A 21,810-nucleotide genomic window follows, 5' to 3' on the forward strand; every position below is an offset into this window, starting at 1 on the left:
AAATCTAGATGCTTGATCGTATTCAAGTTCTACTCATTTTGGTTAAACTACTTCACAGGTGATGCTGTGAACTTCCATCCAGAAATACACAATGTCTGATTAAGTCTTTTTTTGTGATGGTATCAACCATTGATGAGCATAGCCTAGATGTGTTAGTTTATTAGGAGTTATAAAATGGTGTTCCAGTCTTATAATTTCTTCTTTATTCATTAGCTGGAATATGCCTATAAAGAGAAAACTCTTTACCAACTATTTGGTTATCTGAGATTTGCATAGGAAAGGCAAAATAAATGTTGGGTTCTTTCTCTTTTGCATCTGTGCTCAAAACAGTTGGTTAGGAGAGTGTATATTCTTTAAGAAGAATGCAACTATAGACTGTGTTTGCTCATTTGCCAAGAATTAACTGTACAAACTCTTTAAGTACCCTCTCATCTTTGGTTTTCCTGAAGAACACGTCAATGCAAATGGAAAATTCACACCTTCTGCCAGACAATTAGCACAAAGAATAATGTGGTACTTTTCGTCTTCAAAGCATTTCAGGGCTAATTATTTCTCCCATTTCCCCAAGAAGTAGATGTTATTAACTTCATTTTAAAGATAAGAAAATGAAGACTTGAAGAAGAGAGGAGAGTAACTTGCCCCAAGCTAAGCGGGCGTCACCATGAAAGATGAGAATATAATTTGTGTATGGCTTAATTTAAAGTTTCATGCCGAGGAAGAGAGATACCAGGAGAGTCAGAGAAAAGGGGAGCTAGAGACCACTGACTCAATTCTGACACCGTAATTTGTCCAGTGTGCAGAGATTCGAGGACAGTCTGGGCCATGGGGATTATCAATGAAACATTTGATGTTGTAATATCTGATGGATGGTAAGTGATGAGCAAATATTTGTCAGACAACTAAAAACAAATAATTTGCCACACTTTGCCACTATGGGTATCCATATAGCGTGACAAGGACAGAAAGCTTTCCACTAGATCCCAACTCCTCAATGGTTGTACACCAGCAGTTGGAAGACGATAGTTGTTTTTTCTCTAAGTCAGAAGTATTTAGGGTATGCTGATTACTTCTTGTATAAAGCAAAGATAGTATTTGCACTAAACTTTGAATATGCTCCGTTCAGGCTGACAGATAACATGTAATTGTGAGGCTCCGTCAAACAAGAGATGATATAATTCTCAGGAATAGTCTTCTTAACTCGGGTTGGCACTCAGATTTTTCATGGTAGAGATGTTGAAGTTAAAATAATGGCAGCACTTTGGAGCTGGAACATACAAAATTTGTGTTCTCCACCCAGATTAATTGCCCCAACAGCCTATATAATTGCTTAGACCTTGGATAAGATTGTCTCATTAGCACAAACACTGCTGTCTATGGTGGGAGAGTGAGGGGAAAAGCAACATAAGGTGTTTTTCAAGACGAAGAAATCCAGAAGCCTCTTTCTGACACTAGGTTTGTCTTATTAGTCACCTAAAAACACCTCCTAACCTAAAACCCATCTGATGATCTTTTTTTAAAAAAATATTTATTTATTTATTTTTGGCGGTGTTGGGTCTTTGTTGCTGCGTGCGAGCTTTCTCTAGTTGCGGCGAGCAGGGGCTACTCTTCATTGCGGTGTGCGGGCTTCTCATTGCGGTGGCTTCTCTTGTTGCGGAGTACGGGCTCTAGGCGCGTGGGCTTCAGTAGTTGTGGCACACGGGCTCAGTAGTTGTGGCTCGCGGGCTCTAGAGTGCAGGCTCAGTAGTTTTGGTGCACGGGCTTAGTTGCTCTGTAGCATGTGGGATCTTCCCAGACCAGGGCTCGAACCCGTGTCCCCCGCATTAGCAGGCGGATTCCTAACCACTGTGTCACCAGGGAAGTCCCCATCTCATGATCTTTATAATGACTTGGTAATTTATCTCCTCCTTGAAAAGACCTGCTAATACCTTCTGTGTTGTGTAGATTTTTAATTCAGGAATCAAATGCTAGGTTTGATTTATCGGGTAAGAAATCTCAGTTTAATTTGCACCTCGTGTTTCTTCTTTCTATTTAATTCTCAACTCATGTGCCAATAATCCTATTTATTGATTTTTTTTTTTTTTTAAAGGAACTGCATTCCTTTTTAGGTTTTCTTTTTCCTAACTGAAAGCTAGCCTTGCTGTTATGGCTGCTCAGCTATTAAAGGCATCCTTGTAATCTTTTGGGCAGGTAAAGAGGATGGATCTTGCCATTCTCACACAACCTCCTTCTACTCCAAATCTACTCAAAGACTCGCTCCACTTTCCTCAGGCTCCTCCTTCTCTGGCTGATGGTCTCTTCCTGTGAAGCCATGACTGGTAACAGTAGGTAAATACTAGTATGCTCATCGAATCCTGGAATACTAAGAGCTTGAAAAAAATAGGTGTAAAACACATATCAAGGACGCATTATGTTACACAAGGAGAGTGAATACAGCATCTTTGTAATACTAACAAGGGGTGTAGCTGACAGTATAATTCAGTTTAGGGGTGTGCAAGAATGCTGGCTCCATAATAGTGGGACATGTGGGAGTCACTATCACAGAGGGCAGCCTTGACCCTCTGCCAGTGAATGGCGCTGAGCACCGAGGGGCAGGACTGGGCTTGATTCTAACCAAGTGAGCAGGATGGTGGCTCAGCTTGTGGTGAGTTGTCACTTCCCCTTCAAAATCTCCTTTGAAAAGAAAACTGATAATAAAAGTGGAAGGTATTTTCTTTGTTTCATTAATTTTCTTCCATTCTTGACTCCATATTTATTTAAAAGAAAAAATTTTTTAAGCATTAGAGGGCAGTGTGGTATTTGAACAGGCTTAGTGTTTTGAGTCTGAGATCTGGGTGTGAGCTGGACTCTATCTCCTGCTATTTGTTATTTAAATTTCTTGTTTTTGTATCCATTCGGCCAGTCTGTGTCTTTTGGTTAGAGCATTTAATCCATTTACATTTAAATTTCTAATATCACTTTCCTCACTTGTAAAATTGGAATTATAGTCCATAACTGACTTTGAAAGAGATAATATACATACAATTTCTGTGGGGAAAAGGCTGGGTATGCAATAAAAACCTATGAACTGCAAAGCATCAAAATGTAAGTCGTCATAGTGATAGTAATGAAAAATGTCCATTATTTAATATGAAATATTAGAGTCCCCTCTTCCAGGTCTTCATCCTCCTCTCTCGCTACTAGTAAATTCCACTTTTATTTTTGTTTTTCATATTTATTCCTTTGTTGTTCCTCTTTGCTGTTTACAAGACACCCAGACCTAAATGTAGAAAGTGGAAATTTCACATGAATTGTGTATGTATGTATGTGTGTGTGCTTGTATGTGTGTGATACAGTCAATTCTTAATTTCTCTCAAGTTTTAAGACTATCAGTTTTTCTTCCAATTAAAATAAAATCTACCCCTTTTTTCTTTATGTTTACTATATGGGAAAAATAATCTCTCTGAGATTTATAACTTCTCTACAGTTTTTAGAGAGTAGAAATCATGATAGTTAATATTTACTGGACATTTATTGGTGGCAGGCACTATTCTAAGCACTTTACATGTATTATCTCATTTAATTCTCATGAGGAGTTGCTAATGTCACCCCCATTTTACAGATGAGGAGACTGAGGCAAAGGGAGATTTAGTAGTTTGCTCAAGGCCATGGAGTCGGTAAATGGCAGAGCTGGGAACCAGGCAGTCTCAAGTCAGAATCAACACTACTGGGACTTCCCTGATGGTCCAGTGTTTAGGACTTGGCACTTCCACTGCTGGGGGCTTGGGTTTGATCTCTGGTCAGGGAACTAAGATCCCACAACTGTGCACTGCTCAACGTTATTGGATGGCCTCTGTCGGTGTGTAATCTTCCAGAAGCTTGTAATTTTGAAAGCACGAGCTGTGAACAACCAGTTCTGAACTACTGGGAGGATTTCTGATTCCAGGGCCTAGACCCATGGAATCACAGTCTCCAGGGATTTGGGTCTGGGAATGTGCAATTTGATCGTACTTCCTCTCCTGATTCCCCACTCCCCACCCCTACGTGATTCTGAGGCACGATGATGTTGAAGAACCAGTAGCATAAATATTTTGATCTAATTGGGTAAAAAAGAAAACTTTGATTTACCTACTATAATTTTTAATTCTTTACGTTCCTAAATATTCAAACAGCAACTTTCTTTCTTGGAAGTGGACACCATTTCCTTTCATAATGATCACTGTCTGCACCACACCATTGTTATAAATAATTTATTGCCTTCTACTACTAGATATCCTCTCACGTGTCCTTTTACAAATTTAAGACGTTTATTTAATGTTTAGTGTGCAAAGCACTGCGTGAGTTCTAAGGGGTGTATAGATAAATAAAACGTGGTCCTGCTCTCCATGTGGCTTAGGGTCTAGGGAGGGACCAGGCTCAAATGCACATAAGAAGTGGGTGTGTATGAAGGGGTACAAGTACAGAACGGGGCACAGTGAAGAAATGTCTGGTCTCAAGTTTTTCAGTGAATGGATGTGGAGCTACAACAAGCAAATCACAGAGTCCTCCAGGTGTGGGAACAAGAGGACACTGAATGGAAGGAATCACCCTTAAATCCCATCTTAGGAGGTAGAGACCAGGACTTAACAGTTCTCATCTGAAGAGCCTGCCATGGGGCCTTACATACTACAAAGTGTAGGTTGATTCATACATTTCTTCCTCTTCCCCCAAATTCTTTGGAAGCCTCCTTGAGAATTTCCTCCCGTTCCATGTGAAGCTAGTTGACTTCATGTTTTTGAGACGTGTGAATTCTTACATTCTCTCTCTCATTTAAGCGGTCCTGTCATCACATAGGACTAATGCTTATTAGAGGAAGGAGTATTTCTTATATCCCACGTAATATAGCCCACACTCCTGATTAAATGGGTACATTTAATCTCAAATTAAACACAGGACTATGGTGTTTAATACAAGTGTGCTTATTAAGAGCACTGCCTGGATTTAAATCTGGTTCCACCATTTACTAACGTTGGGACCCGGGGGAAGTTACTCACCAGCCCTGTGCCTCTGTAGTTTTTTCCTTTTCAGTTATAAAATGGAATAAAAATAGAACTTATGTAAAATGGTTATGACAAGGCGTGTAGTTAAAGGTCTTACTCATATCGCTTTCAAACATGTGCACACAAGACACTGTGGGCTTAGTTTTCGCCAGGTGCAGACAAGGGATTTGGTTATTTATTTATTTATTTATTTATCTATCTATTTATTTTTTGGTAACAGCTTTATTGAGATATAGTTCACATACTGTACAATTCATCCATTTAAAGCATACAGTTTAGTGACTTTTAGTATATTCACAAAGTTGTGAATTAACTTTTAGTATATTTAGTATATTCACAAAGTTGTGAATTAACTTTTAGTATATTTAGTATATTCACAAAGTTGTGAAATAACCATTCTCATGATTAATTTTTATAACATTTTCATCACCCCAGAAAGAAACCTTATGCCCTTTAGCAACACTGCCTATTTCCCCTAGTCTCCACCCCGAGTCTAGGCAACTACTAATCTACCTTATATCGCTATAGATTTGCCTATTCTGGACGTTTCCTTTTAAAAGCATATTATGCTTCTTTCTCTTAGTGTAGTATTTCCAAAGTTCATCTACATTGCAGCATGTATCCGTAATTCATTCTTTTTGTGGCTGAAAAAATTCTATGGTATGGATATACCATATTTTATCCATCTGTTCATCAGTTGATGGACATTTGAGTGAGACAGGGATTTGGACTTGGTCACAGCCAGGTTTCCTTCAGAGTTGACCATCGCTTCTCCTTGAATGCTTTATTGCATCAGGTAGTGAGGCAGAGATCACAGTGGCAACTGAGTCAGCACGTGGGCTGGTGCTGTGGAAGAGGAGGAAGAGGAGGAGAAAGAGGGCCAGGTGTGCCCCACCTGTGCTCCCTTCCTGCTGGGGGATCCTGTGCCCCAGACCCTCGGGCTCCATCTTCCGTGACCTGGCTCATCTTGAAAGGGTCGGGGTTGCTTGCTGGTCTGGGGTGTGACATCAGCTTCTGCGGGGCCACTGAGCAGTCCTAGACCTCATCAAGGGAAATTCTGGAATTGCTAACTTCTTAAGAAGCACAACTTTTTTTTTTTTTTTTTTAAACCTGTGTATCCCTTTATTAACAACTAAAATAGAAGGTATCTGTTGTATTTGGCTGATGGGAGATTTATTATGCGAAGGCCCAGTTGTGGCAGACAGCTTTTGGAAAGTAACTTGTCAAGAAACATAACCTTTGACATATATACACTAATATGTATAAAATAGAAAACTAATAAGAACCTGCTGTATAAAAAATAAATAAAATTCAAAAATTCAAAAAAAAAGAAACATAACTTTTTAGTCATAGAAATGACATATGATGACTGTAGGAAATTTGGAAGATACAGGAAACTATAGACAGAAAATAAAAATACTCTTTAATTTCATTAGCCAGAAATAACTACTGTTAAAATTATTTTATGCATTTTCTTTGCCCTCTAAGTACACACACACACGTAATTTCTTAATATAAATCATACAACCTTAAGTGCATTACGGCATGAAACAAAAGTTTCCATATACATATTTAATATATATATATATTTAACCTACTCTTAGACAACTTAATTTTGTGAGTATTAGTCTTAGAAAACATTTTTTTAGTTATTTGCTTATTGATGGACATTCAGCTAGTTTCTAGTTTTTCTGTTATTAATAATACAAACATGGACATTTCTGTACATTAATCACTGACCTTATCTGTAATTATTTCCTTAAGACAGATTTCTAAAAGCTGTATTATTGGGTTGAAGGAGATGATTACTAATAAGGTAACATATTGCTAAATTATTTCCCAGAAGAGTTGACCAATCAATGTACATTCCTACCAGTTGTATTGAAATTCTTATTTCTACTGGATATTTTGGAAAGGTTGCATTTTGATTCTTCTCTTTGTTCCTTTTGTCCTATAAGAATTATATAAGAAAAGAAAATGGTAACATAGTGTATATATGCAAATATTTGAACAGCTGAATGTGAAGTCACCAGATCGTATAGCTCTGTTACCTCATGAATTAAAACCCAGTCATTAATGAACTAATATGTTTAATTTTTATTTCATTTTTATGTCACATCCCAATGTATTCCATACTATCCATTTTCAAGAGTAATTGAGCTCTGTTTGGTTAGGTAAAGGCAGGCTTTCACTCTTTGACCTTTACATCCTAAAGGAACATAAGGACAATGAGTCCAACCCCTCCCTCCCTTTTAATGTGAAGGATTCCGTGGTCCAGAGGAGTTAAATATTTTGCCGATGATTAACACCCAGTGAGCAGTGGAGTGTGGCTCAGAATCAACTCCGAGATGCATTCTCTTTCCCACACTGTCATCTCTCTTTTCTCTACACCCATCAAGCAAATCTAAGTGATGTGAATTTTCTGCTTGGATTATGCCTTTACACACAGTATTAAGGATTTTAAAGGCAAATTATGCCACTTATGCCATCTGGTTGTCTGTGGTTTATCTCTGGATTCCTGATCTTTATTTTTTTCACTTAGCTTTTTTCCCCCTTAAGTTTGCATCTTAGTAAAATTTCATGTACATTAGCAGAATTCATGTAAATTATTTTCCAGAAAAGGTTGCTGTTTAATATAAAATTTCTTCTAGATGGAATTTTAGGCTTCTCAAACACTAGATGATGATAAGACAGGAAGTATGAAAACATGTTAAGCTGTTGGATTCTCGAAATGGACATAGTCAGGGTTAAGGATTATAAATCTGGGGTTTTAGAAACTTTTTTTTCTATCTCAGAAACTCTAAGGTGAAGTTGCCTTATCTTTCCTGACTCAGTTTCTCCATGTGCGGAAAGGAGATTATAGTCCTCAGTGAGTAGAGGGGAGCCTTTATTGTGCAATTTCTGTAATTTGTTGAAAACGTGTAAGATTCGGGTTATTCCTCTGTTGTACGGGAGAGCTGTCATAGGCGTCGGTGGGAAGAACACTGATCAGTGGGAAAAAAAATCCACTTGATGATTTGTAGGTATTTGGGGAGGGTGCTTAAGAATTTGCGGCTGAAATTCATCTTCTTGGAAGAGAAGAGAGAGAGGGAGAAAACCACTCTAAGCGTGCTGTAACAAAGCTCCTCTGAGTCATTCTGGGAGTGGTTGGGTGTACCAAGCCACCGCCGCCAGAATGCTGAGCGATCAAGTTACAACATTTGGAATATTTCAACCTACAGGTAAAGAAAAGCACAAACAAAACAGTCTCCTAGGTTATTAAATATTTGAGCTGATGATTACTGTTGTTGATCTAGAGGAAATTATTGCTTGATAAAGCTGTATGATGAATGAATGACTAATTCATTTTTTGAGCTGTATTTCGTCCCTCCCACACACAAAATCTACTCTTTTAAATACAAAGTCAATAACATGTTTTGGTTTTTTTTTTGTGGCACATAAAAGAGAGAGAAGACAATTATAGATTCGTTTTGGAATTATAAAGCAAATGCTTCTTCCTACAAACAGTTATGTCATTTCCCACTAAATATTTTTAAAGAAACATTTATTTTCAAGAGTCAGAGTTACGTTCAGGCTTCCTTGGGTATTGCTGAATTCCTGTCTCTGGAAGTGTTTCTGCCCGGGTTAGACAAGCTCTGAACAGGAGAGTTGAAAAGGGAATTCAGACATCAAAAGAGAGAGTGGACAAAGATTTCTGATTTAAGTGCAAGTCTCTTTAAATCTTTGGGACACAGTAGCAAGCAGGTACCAGGTGTTCAATAAAATATGGCAGTGAATTAAATGTGAATATCCTGCACCAGCCTTTTGGCCATTATGATTATTCCCTGAGCCTGCACCTGCCTGGAGAATAGGCGAAATGCTGATAATAACTACATGCTATGGGCCAGACACTTTATGTGCATTGTCTCTTCGTGTATATATGTGTCTCATTTTACAGATGAGGAAACTGAGGCTACCGAGGTTAATCACTTTGCCTAGGATTTCTCAAGCAGTGAGTTGTAGAGTCAGTTTCTAAATTTATGATTCGGCCCGTTTAAACCCACGTTTCCACACCACAGCTGGATAGTGTCATTTTCGACTGGTATCCTGTCCACATCACCCTGTTATGACCTTCTTACCTCTACTTGCTCCCCTGATGCCTAAAATTCTACTTTAGGAGTTCAACTCATTTAGTTTATGACTTTGATCCTGGTTCATAATAAAACACCCAGGGCATGGAGAGAAGGGAAGCTATTAGTCACTCTTAGTTTAGCAAAATGAGTGGCTCCCTTTCATTTAGTCAACAAGCATTAATTGACTGCACATTGTCTATCAAGACCATACCAAGTGTTGGCATTACAAAAATGAATGAGGCTTGGTCCTTACCTTCAAGATTCTCATAGCGAGATAGAGGAGATCGTACAATAAAATAGATTATTATGAGACAATGTGGGAAATGAACAACAGGGAATATTAAATGAGCACAGCAGATAAGTAATTGGCTCAGTTTCAGATCCTTTTCCGGAGAACAGATTCGGTAGGAAGGGAGGAGTTCCCACCGAAAGAAGGAGCTGCAGGAAGGCAGGAAAACTCTGGAATATGCAAACAGCAGACTTCGCAAAGAGATTCCAGGGCAAAATAATCCTTTATTTTTCAAAGGCTTTTTTTTTTTTTTTTTGATGTGGACCATTTTTAAAGTCTTTAATTTATTAACAACAAATTTGTTTAGTCTTTATTGAATATTGTTTCTGTTTTATGTTTCGGTTTTTTGGCCGAGAGGCATGTGGGATCTTAGCTCCCCGACCAGGGGTAGAACCTGCACCCCCTGCATTGGAAGGCAAAGTCTTAACCACTGGACCGCCAGGGAAGTCCCTAAAGCTGGGTAATCCTAATCACAATATTTTATTGGGAACCCCATCAACAATTTGTCCCATCAATTTGGTGTTACATATTCTGCTAAGTATAATGTATTTAATTTATATATTCTTTACTTTCTTTTGTGATCACCTTTCTGTTTAATAGGTAGCTAGCTACCTCTTCGGCATCTAGCAGAATGAGCCATAGAGGTGAGGGTGCTTTCTGTGGCACCACCATACTTGAAAAGTATGAATTATTACGACCATCACATATTCCTTCTATTTTATATAATATTTCACCTTCCGGTCCCACGTGGGCTACTAGGGTTGCCTTTCTGTATGTATGCGTGTATTCAGCCTAAGGCACGATCCGCCGACAGCCCTGTCCTGCCTGAGCATGTTGCAGGCCTTTAGAAGCTGTGCAGACAGCAGCAACTTCAGCGTGAATCATTTTTTCCAATCACGGACAAGCTGCCAAGAGGCATGAGTAAGGGCCAGGGCAGAAGTGGGAGGGACGGAGGGAGGGGAGGGAGGGCGTGGTCACAGTGGGCGTGGCCCCGGTCGGCGTTCAGGTGAGCAAGCAGCCTGCCTCTGCCCCACATCGAGGTCCTACCGCATCTGGTTTTCCTTTTCCCTGGCCGTGCGATCGCTGTAACTTCAGGTAAGCAAAGTGCAAGTAGCAAGGTGGTGATTTCCCTCTTTTTGGCAAGTCTTAAAAGAAAATAGTTCTTTGAGATGGTGAACACGGTGGGCAGAATGGCTTATTTTCAAGAGTAGGCTGTCAGCTTGAGTACGCCTGTCGCCCCCTACATGGGCAGCATTTCCAGCGCCCAGCCCTTTGGGAACCAGGCATGCCGTGTAGGGAGCAAAATCACTTAAAAGCACAAGGCAAGAGCATGAAGAAACAGCATGGCCGGGAGGTTTTGGTGTTGGGAGGGCCCCACAGTGATTCGCGGAGGAGAGAGTATTTCCGAGGACGTTTCCAGCCCTACCTTGGAACTCAGAGTGAGTTTTGCGGAGCTGGTTTCGGAAAGGGTGTGGTGCCCCAAACCTGAAGAAAGGGGAGACGCGCAGGAGTGTCGGGCTCACCTTCTTGGGCTGGCACTGTGGGCCGAGATTCAGACTTCAGAACTGCTGTTCTTTTTGGCATTTTAAAGCATCCAGTGGGTGTCCATTTACTTGCAACTGCGTTCTTCCAGGCAGGAAGTATCCTCCCTCCCTCTTCCTGGGCTTCGAGATAGTTGAAGCAAATTACAGATTTCAAATGTGTGTTCTTGGACGACTTTTCGAATAGGTTGGCTCATAGTTTCTTCCTCATAGAAGCTACTGTTTTGATGGCTTTCTTTAAGCGTGTCACCCTAAAGAGCAATTTAACAGGCCAGGCTGTTCTGTGGGCTCGTAATCAGATGAGGCTCAGATTCACAGAGCTGAGGGGTCTTATACGTCCTTCGGCTCACATCTCCCCCACCCCCCATTTTGTGGAGGAGGAGGGGAGGCTCACGGAGGAGAAGGGGCGTCCAAAGTCCCCTGGCTTATATGGGGCGGGATGAAGTGGAATCCAAGTCTTCAGACTCACGGCTCCTGGACCTTCCCAGGTCACCATGAATTTTCTTAACAGCTTTGTCACCCCTACATTACTGAAGAGGTTTTGAATAGAATTGGGTGCGTCAAAACCTCAGTCCCCACCAATATATGCAGGTGTTTGGTGGGTTCCTGGATGGGTGGAGAGATGGAAGCTTGTCTGAAGAAAGGATTCTCTACATGTGAGTCAGCGGGTTTATATCTTTGCTTCTTAGCACCTGAATTCTGCCACTTCAGTCCCTCTGGGTTGTGGGTTCACTTTGAAGGTATGAAGTCTCAGCAATCTTGGTCATCCTGGCATGGTGAGTCTGGCCCTGTTTTACTGTTTTAGGCAGCGGTGGGATGGCTCAGCGGTCAAGATCAGGCTTCCAACCAGATGGGAGCAGATACGATGGCTCAGAATATCTGAGCAAAGCAGAGGCTCCCCTGCCATTGGAAATTAAGCAGTTGACCTTATTACTAAGAGCCACATTGTCCTTTCCCGCTGACAAAGCACTTTTCATGTACATTTACTCATTTCATCACCTCATTAATCCTCATGCTATTCTTTCACATGGCAGAAGCTGCAGGATCTCCTATTTTCTTGATCTGCCTCTGACTTTTTTCCTTGTGAGGTTAGAAAGTGAACAGCACAGACTGTATTTTTAGACATTCCATTGTAGTTGTTGTAATAGGCAAAGGTATTGCCTAAGGATTGTTTCCACCAAATGGTCTACAGATGAAAAGTTTGGGGAATATTGGCTTAGATGCATTAGAAAACATTAGAAAATCTTGATGCAGGGGCCAGTGAGCACCTGTGAGTTGAGAGAATTGACCTCCCCACGCCTCCTCACACCCCAGTGCACATGTCTGCATTCATCTGGGGACTGCTTGCTGTCTCTGAACTAGCAGTTCTCTGGCACACATTTTTGCATGGCTAACTCCTCCTTATTCTTTAGGACGCACCTGTAGTGCGACTTATTTGATGTCACTGTCTCTGAGGAGAGCTCACTGAGATTTCTACTATGAGTGCGCTGTCTCCCCTAAGGGCGGCATGATAACTTGTGCCCCCATCAAATCACCCATCACACCTTCAGCACAGATCATGCCACTAGGTGACAGCTCTTCGGAGGCAGGAACCATGCTATGTTCACCTTTGATTTGTTCATGTCTAGATCAGGTGCCTGACACGCATTATTAGGTACTCAGTTAATACTTATTAAATGAAAGCAATATAAGATTGATAGTTTGCAACACAGAGAGTGGAAAGAGAACATGAGTTTCTGCCAGTTGGAAAATCAGGAAAAAAAAGGTTTTGTGTTGATTTAAAAAAAAGGAAACATGTAAGAAAAAAAAAAGAAGAAAACATGTAAGGTATCTTGGTATCTCTAAAGGGGCAATCCAGGACACGTAGGATTTTTGGAACTCTAAAGACTCCTGAGAGAACAAATGCCAGCAAAGACACAATTACCAAGAAGGAAGGTGATACGTGTGGTCAGGAGCTACCAGGCTGGAACATAGAAGAGTGAGTGCCAGGTCTGGTTTGACCACTCTCACTCCCCGCGTGGGTGGCCTGGGAGAATCACTTCGTCTCTGTGTGCCTCCCTTTCCACACCTGTAAACTGAAGAGATGGGGCCAGACTACATCCATCCAAGGTCTTGTCCCCCTTTAAAGGTTTATGGCTTTAGGATGTATTGCAAACAATAAAAACAAAACAGGCAACTTTACAGTTAAACTCTTACAACTTCTTGTTGTTTGTTTGTTGCATTTCTTTGTTGTTTGTTTATTACTACTTAAACTTTCATTTCACGTTTCCCTGATTAAAAGTGGCTTTTAAACATTTAAGTCAATAAAAGATGTGGTGTTTTCTATGTTGATGCTGTAAATGGAATTCTCCTTACTTATTCTAATCATTAGAAGATTTTCATGAAAATGAAAGAAGTTATCTCTGTAACAATGGAATAATACAATGAAAAGAATCTGCAGCGATTTTAGCACCCTGAACAGGTCATTAGATATGTAAATTTACTACGCAGGAATTGCTAATCTCTACTCTTGTACCCACAATTTTTATAGCATTTGCTCGTGCAAAATGGTCTGCATAGGAACCTGACCCATTTTCCTGGGTGTGTATTGCTAAAGTTGCTGAGATTTGTTTAAATGCTTCATCTTGCACCACAGTGAGGTGGCAACTGTCTGTGGCCAAAATCATCCCTTGAACTATCTCAGACCAAATCAGCTTTACAGTGTTTTTAGGTCACTTGCCACTAATCACCAAGCAACTGATTAGATTTACCAGGCAATATTTGATTGATTACATAGTTGGTGATCATTTACCCCTATAGACACCTCAGATGTTAGGTGTGCCCTGATTTACATTCTCCAACAGGGACTGAATCTAAGCCTTGAATTGCAACAAAGTGTTAATTATATTGTGTAATTAACTGTACTTAAAGCCACCATGATCTTGTATTCACATAGAGCCATTTAGATGAAACGCATTGCAAAATGCTATAATGAATGAAGGAATAATACTTCAGTGGAACAAAACGGCATTTCCTTACACTTTGATCCAATTCTGGGATCCACTTTTAGGTGTCTGCCATCAAACTCCCTCAGCAGATTACTCCAAGGCCTTAAAAACACAAAAGACATCAAACTTCAAAGTTTGTTATAAATGATGCAAAATTATTCTAATTTCTTCTCCTGGGTGGTTGGAAATATGGGCTGGGAAGAACTACTTGGGCTTGTTAAAACATAGTTGGTATGTTTTCATACTATCATTGGTGTGGTTAGGCCTTGAGTTGTTGAAGCTTTGAGAAGTTCGCAGGGGTTTGGGTTTAGGTTTCTCTATTTGGTGAAGAAATACCTCATTTAGGCTTTTCTATTTGGTAGAGAAATAGCTCCTGTTGAATTTTAGTCATAGATGAACTCAGCATTATCAGTGTTAAACTTGCTGCTGGAGAAAGCCAGACTTCTTGTCCTGAAAGTCTGTTTGGGATTCCCAAACAGACTTTTAGGAAGTTTCTTTTAATTTCCCTGTGGTGGACACATGCTTCTGTTTATGTCTCATTGCCCTCTGCCTTCCTCATGCTGGTCTGCTTCCCCTGAGAGTTCACTCTCATCTCATGGCCCCCAGCTCTCCCCAGATGAGAGAGCATAAGGTAGTAGGCCTTAAAGAAATGTAAGATGCCTGCCCTGACTTCAGGTTACCTTATTGTAGGTGTGTAGTGAGAACACTGAGTTCACTTAGCTGTAGTTTTTGGACAAAGGAGGAAGCAGCCATTGGAGATGACCAGTGAGCATGAACGGGTCAACAAAACTTTTTTTTTTTTTTTTTTTTTGCTAATGAGCTTGTATTTACAGATTCCAAGATATATTATAATCTTTTTGATTCCATCCTACACACAAGCCACATGTCCCATAAAAGGGAGAATTCCAAAGAACTATTTGAAGATCAAGGGCCCATTCCTTGATCTTATTCTCACGTCTTTGCATTTTGAATTTCTGTTCAGGTATAAGGTGCAAAATTGAGATCCTATTCATGCATTTGACTTTAACACATCCTTGAGTCCCGATTGAGGGAAGCCCTCTGTCTTGAGTGGTGGTGCTTTGTCTGGCACCGGGGAGCACATCCTGCCTGACGACCTTCAGTGTCACGTCTTCTAGGGGTAATGAGAACGAGAGTTCTCAGACAAGACCAGAGGCTCGCTGCTGCTATTTCCACTTTACCCGGCTCCGTATTTTTAGATGAAGCTGCCCTCTCTTTTCTTTAGCTCCCATGTTACTTGTTCCACTGTTCACATGGCATGGCATTCTGCTTATTTGTATACATATCTGCCCAAAGAGGTGGAAAACTCAGAGAAAGGGAGGGGGTACTCAGGCGATCCTTATAATACTTTTCGTAGTGTCTTCCACATAGTAGATAATGTACTAACAACAAAAACAATAATAGCTATTATTTATTAAATATTGCTATGTGCCGGGTGCCCTACTAAGGCATTACTTACTTTATTAATCTTGTAGGGCTGCTGTAACAAAGTATCACAAATTGGGTGACTTAAAACAGTGGAGATTTATACTCCCACAGTTCTGGAGGCCAGAATTCTGAAATTAAGGTGCTGTCAGGGCCTTGCTCTCTCAGCAAGCTCTAGGGGAGAATCTGTTCCGTGCCTTTCTCTTGCTTCTGGTGTTGCCAGTGAACTTTGGTGTGCTTGACTTGTAGAAGCATTGCTCCAATAATCTCTACCTCTGTCGCCATATGGTGTTCTCCCTTGTGTCTTCACATCATCTTCCCTCTGCACGTCTGTCTTTGTGTCTTTTCCCCTGTTCTTAAACAGACACCAGTCATATTGGGTTAGGGCCACCCTGATGACCTCTACTTCATTCAATCTGCAAAGATCCTATTTCCAAATAAGGTCACATTCACAGTTACCCAGAGGTGGGACTTCAACCTACCTTTTGGGCGGGGGGGGGGGGAGTTGGGGGGGACACAATGCAGCCCATAACACTTACTAAATATTAACTTGAATCACACAAAACTGCTGTGATTTGACTATTTTTGATCTACAAAAAAGTCAATTTTGTATGCTTTAACCTAAATCCTAATTGAAACAATATGGATAAATAAAACCAACTGATTTTGATCAGTGCTGTCCATTGTTCTGACCACGTGCAGAGGCCATCATAGCCAAGTGGGCTCGAATTTGAAGATTCCGGGCAGAGCTGTACACACAGAGGACCTCACATGTTGGGTGTTCAGATCTTAGGACATTTGTGCAGGAGTTTCTTTACCACTGGCTTTTAAATTTGCATTTATTGAAAGTTCCTTCCTTCCTCTCTTCTACCCAAGACCATGACTTTGTTTGACTAGAATTCTTATTGCGTTGGCAAAATGCAGTTGAGAACACTTTAAGGATGATTTAGAAATAACCTCACTCTTGTCCTTTGTTCTAGGCCCACAATGGATGCCCTGCGACTGGCAAATTCGGCTTTTGCAGTTGACCTCTTCAAACAACTGTGTGAAAAGGAGCCAGCGGGCAATGTCCTCTTCTCTCCAATCTGTCTCTCCACCTCTCTGTCACTTGTTCAAGTGGGCACCAAAGGTGACACAGCAAACGAAATTGGACAGGTAAGCCCCATGCCTTGTTTCTGCTTTGAGTGGAAGCAAAGTTATAAGAACACACAGGTGGTGCCTGGGGAAAAAGGAATGAGGCTCTGTGGTCAGAATTGCTCAGGAATAAGAGTTTTGCCATTTCCAGCACTCTCTTAATCTATTTTTAAATGTGAAAGCTCATTTATCTGTCCTGCAACCCATGTTTAGAACAGGTACTATGTTGTTGTGGAGAACGCGGGGATCTGCTAGGCAATCACGAGTTTTCCACTAACAAGTGGCCTTTGGCAAGTCACCTGACATCTTTCTACCCGTTATGTTGTAAGCATCAATCAAGATGATGTTTGTTAAATGTTCCACTGCAAATATCCTGACCAGAAAGAGTGTAAATCTACACCCCCGTCTTACGCATGAAATTTATTTACAGCATCATCCTTTATATTAAAATGCAGCCTGAACTATATTCTACTCTATAATATATTCTACCCTATTCTATATCCTTATTGGATAGATAGAATATATCCATGTTTATTTCAATACAGAAATAATGTTTGAAATTATCTACCTTTAAGTAACATGGATAAATAAGAAGATGGATTGTGCGTACTTATGTTTTAGAATACTCCCTGGGATTTGAATATGCCATTTGAGAAGAATGGGCTAAGATGATGTTTTACACACACACACACATACGCATGCACGCACACGTATATAGGAGTATGTATATATATGTGTACACATATAAATAAAAAATTTTTAAGAATCCCTTTTTGGCTATGGTTTACTATCTTTGTAAAGTTCTTAGACCTTCAAATGAGATGATTTTCTATACTGTTACATTTTAAGTCCTTATTTACTTTTATTATTTAAAAAAAATTGAGGTATGATTGACATGTACCATTATATTAGTTTCAGGTGTACAGTATAATGATCAATATTTGTATATTTTGCAAAATGATCACCACAGTAAGTCTGGTTAATGTCTGTCACCATACACAGTTACAAAAAAAATTTTTTTTTTATGATGAGAACTTTTAAGATCTACTCTCCTAGCAACTTGCAAATATACGGGATTATTAATTATAGTCACTATGCTGTACATTATATCCCCATGACTTATTTTATAACTAGAAGTTTGTACCTTTTGACCTCCTTCCCATTTCGAGCAGCTCAGCCTCTTACCCCCTACCCGCCAATCCTCGCCATCTACCTTTAGATAATAAGTGAAAACCCTTCTAATTCCGTTCCATTATTATTCTTCCATTGATCATTCCAGTTCAACAGAATCTCTCTTTTCATGAGCTCATAAGCATTTAAAAAGGGAACATCTTTTATCTATAAACCCCCAGAAAATATGACCCACAAAATGTTATTTGTGTCAGGATGGCAAATTTATGCTTGAAACTGAGTGGGACTTGAGAAGGAAACTTCCTTTGTGGGAAGAGGAGCTGCACCTTTTCATCTGTCCTCCTCTTTCAACTCCACCCCACAATCCCTACCCCATCTCTCACTCCTCATTTCTCATCTCCCACTAGAGAAGAGATAGAAAAGAGAACTTGCTGGTAGTGGGTCTGTTCCTCAGTAATAACAACAAAGGTCTTTTCAGTACATGCAATTGTTTCCCCACAGTGGTTACGTGGGTTCTTTAATTTTCTGGTCTTTTTGCCTGTCATTAGGCATGAGGGTTATGTACAGCCTCGGACCAGCCAATTTGACCCTGCACTACGGAGGTTGTGTGACTCAATGGTGCAATGTGCCCATTTAGTGATCACCTGAGGTGTGGCATCAGGGCATGGTTCTTATGAGTTAGGAGTGAGGAGAAAATCACCTTATCCTGACATCGTGTTTTGGGCACCATGGAGCAGAGGAGATGCTGAGCTATTGGTTGAAACAAAAGAAAAGTTAGGAAAAAAATAAAAGGATTTAGGTCTTACAGAAGATAGCATCCTAGTTTTAAGTGGCTTAGAGTGTTACTATAAGAATACTTATTAACATTTTGAATCCATACGATATTTTAGGTGTCTTAACATATAATATCTGTAATCCTCATAGCTTCTCAGAAGAATAGGTGTTCTCAGTTCATTTTACAGAGGGGAAAGTACAGCTCTGAAGAGCTGGGCAAGATGACATTTCTAGTAGGTACAGGGTGGGATGCAAAGGCTACCTAACTGTTGCCCATCGATGGCATGGCAGCTGCCTACCATAAATGACATATCAGCCCATTTGGCGCTTGTTAGAGCAACTAAAGGGACTGGATAGGCTCTGGCTAGGGACACCTCTATCCTGGAATCTGATACCTGCCTAATGATTGTCTCTCGGTATTAATTTCTCTCTTCTTATCTCTAAATTGGATAGAAATTATAACCCAGCTTCCTTCTTTTCCAAGTTTGGAAAAGAACATGGAGGCATCACTTTGAAGAAAGGGCGAAATTTCCTTGTAGTTAAATCAAGAGAAGTGTATCTTTATGGCAGTGTTTCTCAACTGGGAACAATTTGCCCCTCCCCTCCCTCACCCCTCTCCCGGACATTGGACAATGTCTGGATACATTTGTGTTGTCACAAATGGAAGAAGGAGTGCTACTGACACCTAGGAAGTCAGTGATGCCCAGGACAGCGCCCGCCCCCGCTGGTCCCCAAACATAGAATTATCCAATCTGAACTGTCAGCAGTGCTAAGGTTGAGAAGCCTTGCTTCTGGGAACAACAGAGCCAGGAGATACTCAAGACCAACCCCGAGGAGGTTGACCATGACCATGTGTCCACTGCAGTGGGAAGAGGCAGTGCTTCACAGATAATGGATTTTTTTCTCTTCACAGGTCCTGCATTTTGAAAATGTCAAAGATGTGCCCTTTGGATTTCAAACAGTAACATCGGATGTCAACAAACTTAGTTCCTTTTATTCCCTGAAACTAATCAAACGGCTCTATGTAGACAAATCTCTGAATCTTTCCACAGTAAGTGGTTCAGAGCAATTAGCAAGATTCAACTGTTTATCAGGGGTGACACGTTCTCATGGTTAGACCAACAACTTTTTGTCAGTGAAAATCATTCCTAGGATGCTCATTTACGATTTATTTAAAACAAATTAGTCCTAATGGAGAGGTTGAATCTAGAGGGAATCAATTGCAGTCACATATTTTAACTTAAAATATAGAGAAGCTGTGAGTTTCCTTTTCCCTCTAAAACATTCACAGATCCCACCCTTCCTCTTAGCTTCCTCACTGAAAGAAATGGAGAATGGGATTATTACTCTCTAATAAATGTCTCTATAGATGCAAGACAGCTCATGGTTTAAACATCTTTGTTCTTGAACAGCAGGGCATATAGCCTGGGACAGCATTTTAAGTTCTTTACCTTATTTGTTCATGCACACAATGTTCTCCTGATATTTCTCAAAATCAGTGAGAAAAATCCTAACTGTATGAATTAAAAGTTTTCATCGGTCATAAACTGGTTTTGTTTGTTTTATGAGGCTGTTCAGGTGGGTATCTATACAAGGTAGAGGTGGTAATTTCAGCTATTTCTTGAAGGAATCATATAAAGAACACATATATATTCTTAAATTTGATCCAGAGTATATCATAATACTTTAAAAAATATGTATTTGAAACACATAGCCAACATCCTCTGCTGCATAGATGTTCATTCTCTACTGTAGTAATATCGAGTTGATTCAATTTGTGTTTGGATGGTCAGAATTTCAAGCTTTCCAAATCTAAAAGGTAGACTACCAGTTAAATATTTTGCCATAGTTTTACTACTTTCAGCAATAGGTATTTGTTTTTCTGGTGGGGATCTTTTGAGGACATAAGTCATTAGATGTTGTGAGTTTATTCTTACTGCTTAAAGACACATATACACAGCCATTCTTCTTCGAACAATCACCTGGGGAATTAAAGAAATACTGAGATGTGGGTTGAGGCCTGGGCATGGAAAGAATTTAAAAACTCCCTAGGTGGTCCTTAGTGATGCTTAATGCATTTTGTTGCTGGCAGTGAAGATGGTGGAGGCCCTTCATCTTGCTGAGTGTCTGGAATGTTCTTAGCTCTGTCAGTAAATGGTAACACTCAGTCCCAAGGTTGGGTTGCAATGGACAGAATCAAACTGGGCAAGCCTGTAGTTGTTCTGAAAAAAATCCAAGGAGTCCTGTGCTTAGGAAGTGAAGTGACATGACATTTAATCAAGCTGTGTTTAGTTTGGTTGACTTTCCACTCAACATTTTGAATTATTTCAAACCGGGAGTTGCAAGGAATTTTTTAAAAGGCTGTTTCCATTGTTCCTGTTGGTTGTATGTCATCTATAATTTTACTAGTAACAGTACAAACAAGTGTGGTCTGAGGAGGGCCACCTGTATCAGAACTACCTGGGTGTTAGAAGTGCAAATTCCTGGCCTTGGTTCACTAGAATCAAGATCACCAGGGACCGGATTTAGGGTTTTCCTTTTTTTTTTTTAATGCCTTTTCTTTTTTTTAAAAAATTATGTATTTAATTTATTTCTTTTGGCTGCGTTGGGTCTTCGTTGCTGCGTGCGGGCTTCTCTAGTTGCGGCGAGCAGGGGTTGCTCTTTGTTGCGGTGCATGGGCTTCTCATTGCAGTGACTTCTCTTGTTGTGGAGCACGGGCTCTAGGCGCGCGGGCTTCAGTAGTTGTGGCATGTAGGCTCAGTAGTTGTGGCTCGCGGGCTCTTGAGCACAAGCTCAGTAGTTGTGGCGCACAGGCTTATTTGCTCCGAGGCATGTGGGATCTTCCTGGACCAGGGCTCGAACCCGTGTCCCCCGCATTGGCAGGCAGATTCATAACCACTGTGCCACCAGGGAAGTCCCAGGTTTTGCATTTTTAACAAGCATTATAATTAGAAGAACTGCTCTGTTCCTTACAGCACTGTGTTTCAAACTTTAACGTGCAGATGAATCACCTGGGAATCTTGTTAAAAATTCAGATTCTGATTCTGGGGTGGGGCTTGAGATTCTGCATTTTAACAAGGTCCCAGGTGATGCTGCAGGTCTTGGTCCTTGGACCACACTTTGAGTAGCAAGCATCTTTAGAATATTTATTTATTTCAGTGTGGATAAGATTTTTCTTCTCATAGAGTTCTCTTTTCTGTACATTTCTTCCATTCTAAGACATACATATATAAATTTACATTTTATCTGTATGTACATTTTAATGTTTCTGAAATTGAAATTCATATTATAATTGTTGTGTGCATGTAGCATAATGTTTCTTTTCTCCCCCAAAACTGATGCTAAATTGATGGAGGCATTTAATAATTGATATTGTCTTAGAAT

General features: G+C 40.3%; 1 protein-coding gene across 2 annotated transcripts in view; it reads left to right on the forward strand.

The window, feature by feature from the left end:
* Positions 1-21,810, forward strand: part of SERPINB5 (serpin family B member 5) — a 62,562-nt gene that overhangs the window by 29,039 nt on the left and 11,713 nt on the right. The window contains exons 1-3 of one of the 2 annotated variants that reach the window (XM_059894411.1): positions 10,430-10,511; positions 16,368-16,542; positions 19,340-19,477. In XM_059894411.1, the coding sequence (XP_059750394.1) occupies positions 16,375-16,542; positions 19,340-19,477 (306 nt within the window). In that variant the 5' untranslated portion in view covers positions 10,430-10,511; positions 16,368-16,374. Of the gene's footprint in view, positions 1-10,429; positions 10,512-16,367; positions 16,543-19,339; positions 19,478-21,810 lie in introns of those variants that run through there. The other variant, XM_059894412.1, reaches the window with a different exon arrangement.

This window comes from Balaenoptera ricei, chromosome 14 (assembly GCF_028023285.1).
Source record: "Balaenoptera ricei isolate mBalRic1 chromosome 14, mBalRic1.hap2, whole genome shotgun sequence".
In the NCBI taxonomy this organism is placed as follows: Eukaryota; Metazoa; Chordata; class Mammalia; order Artiodactyla; family Balaenopteridae; genus Balaenoptera; species Balaenoptera ricei.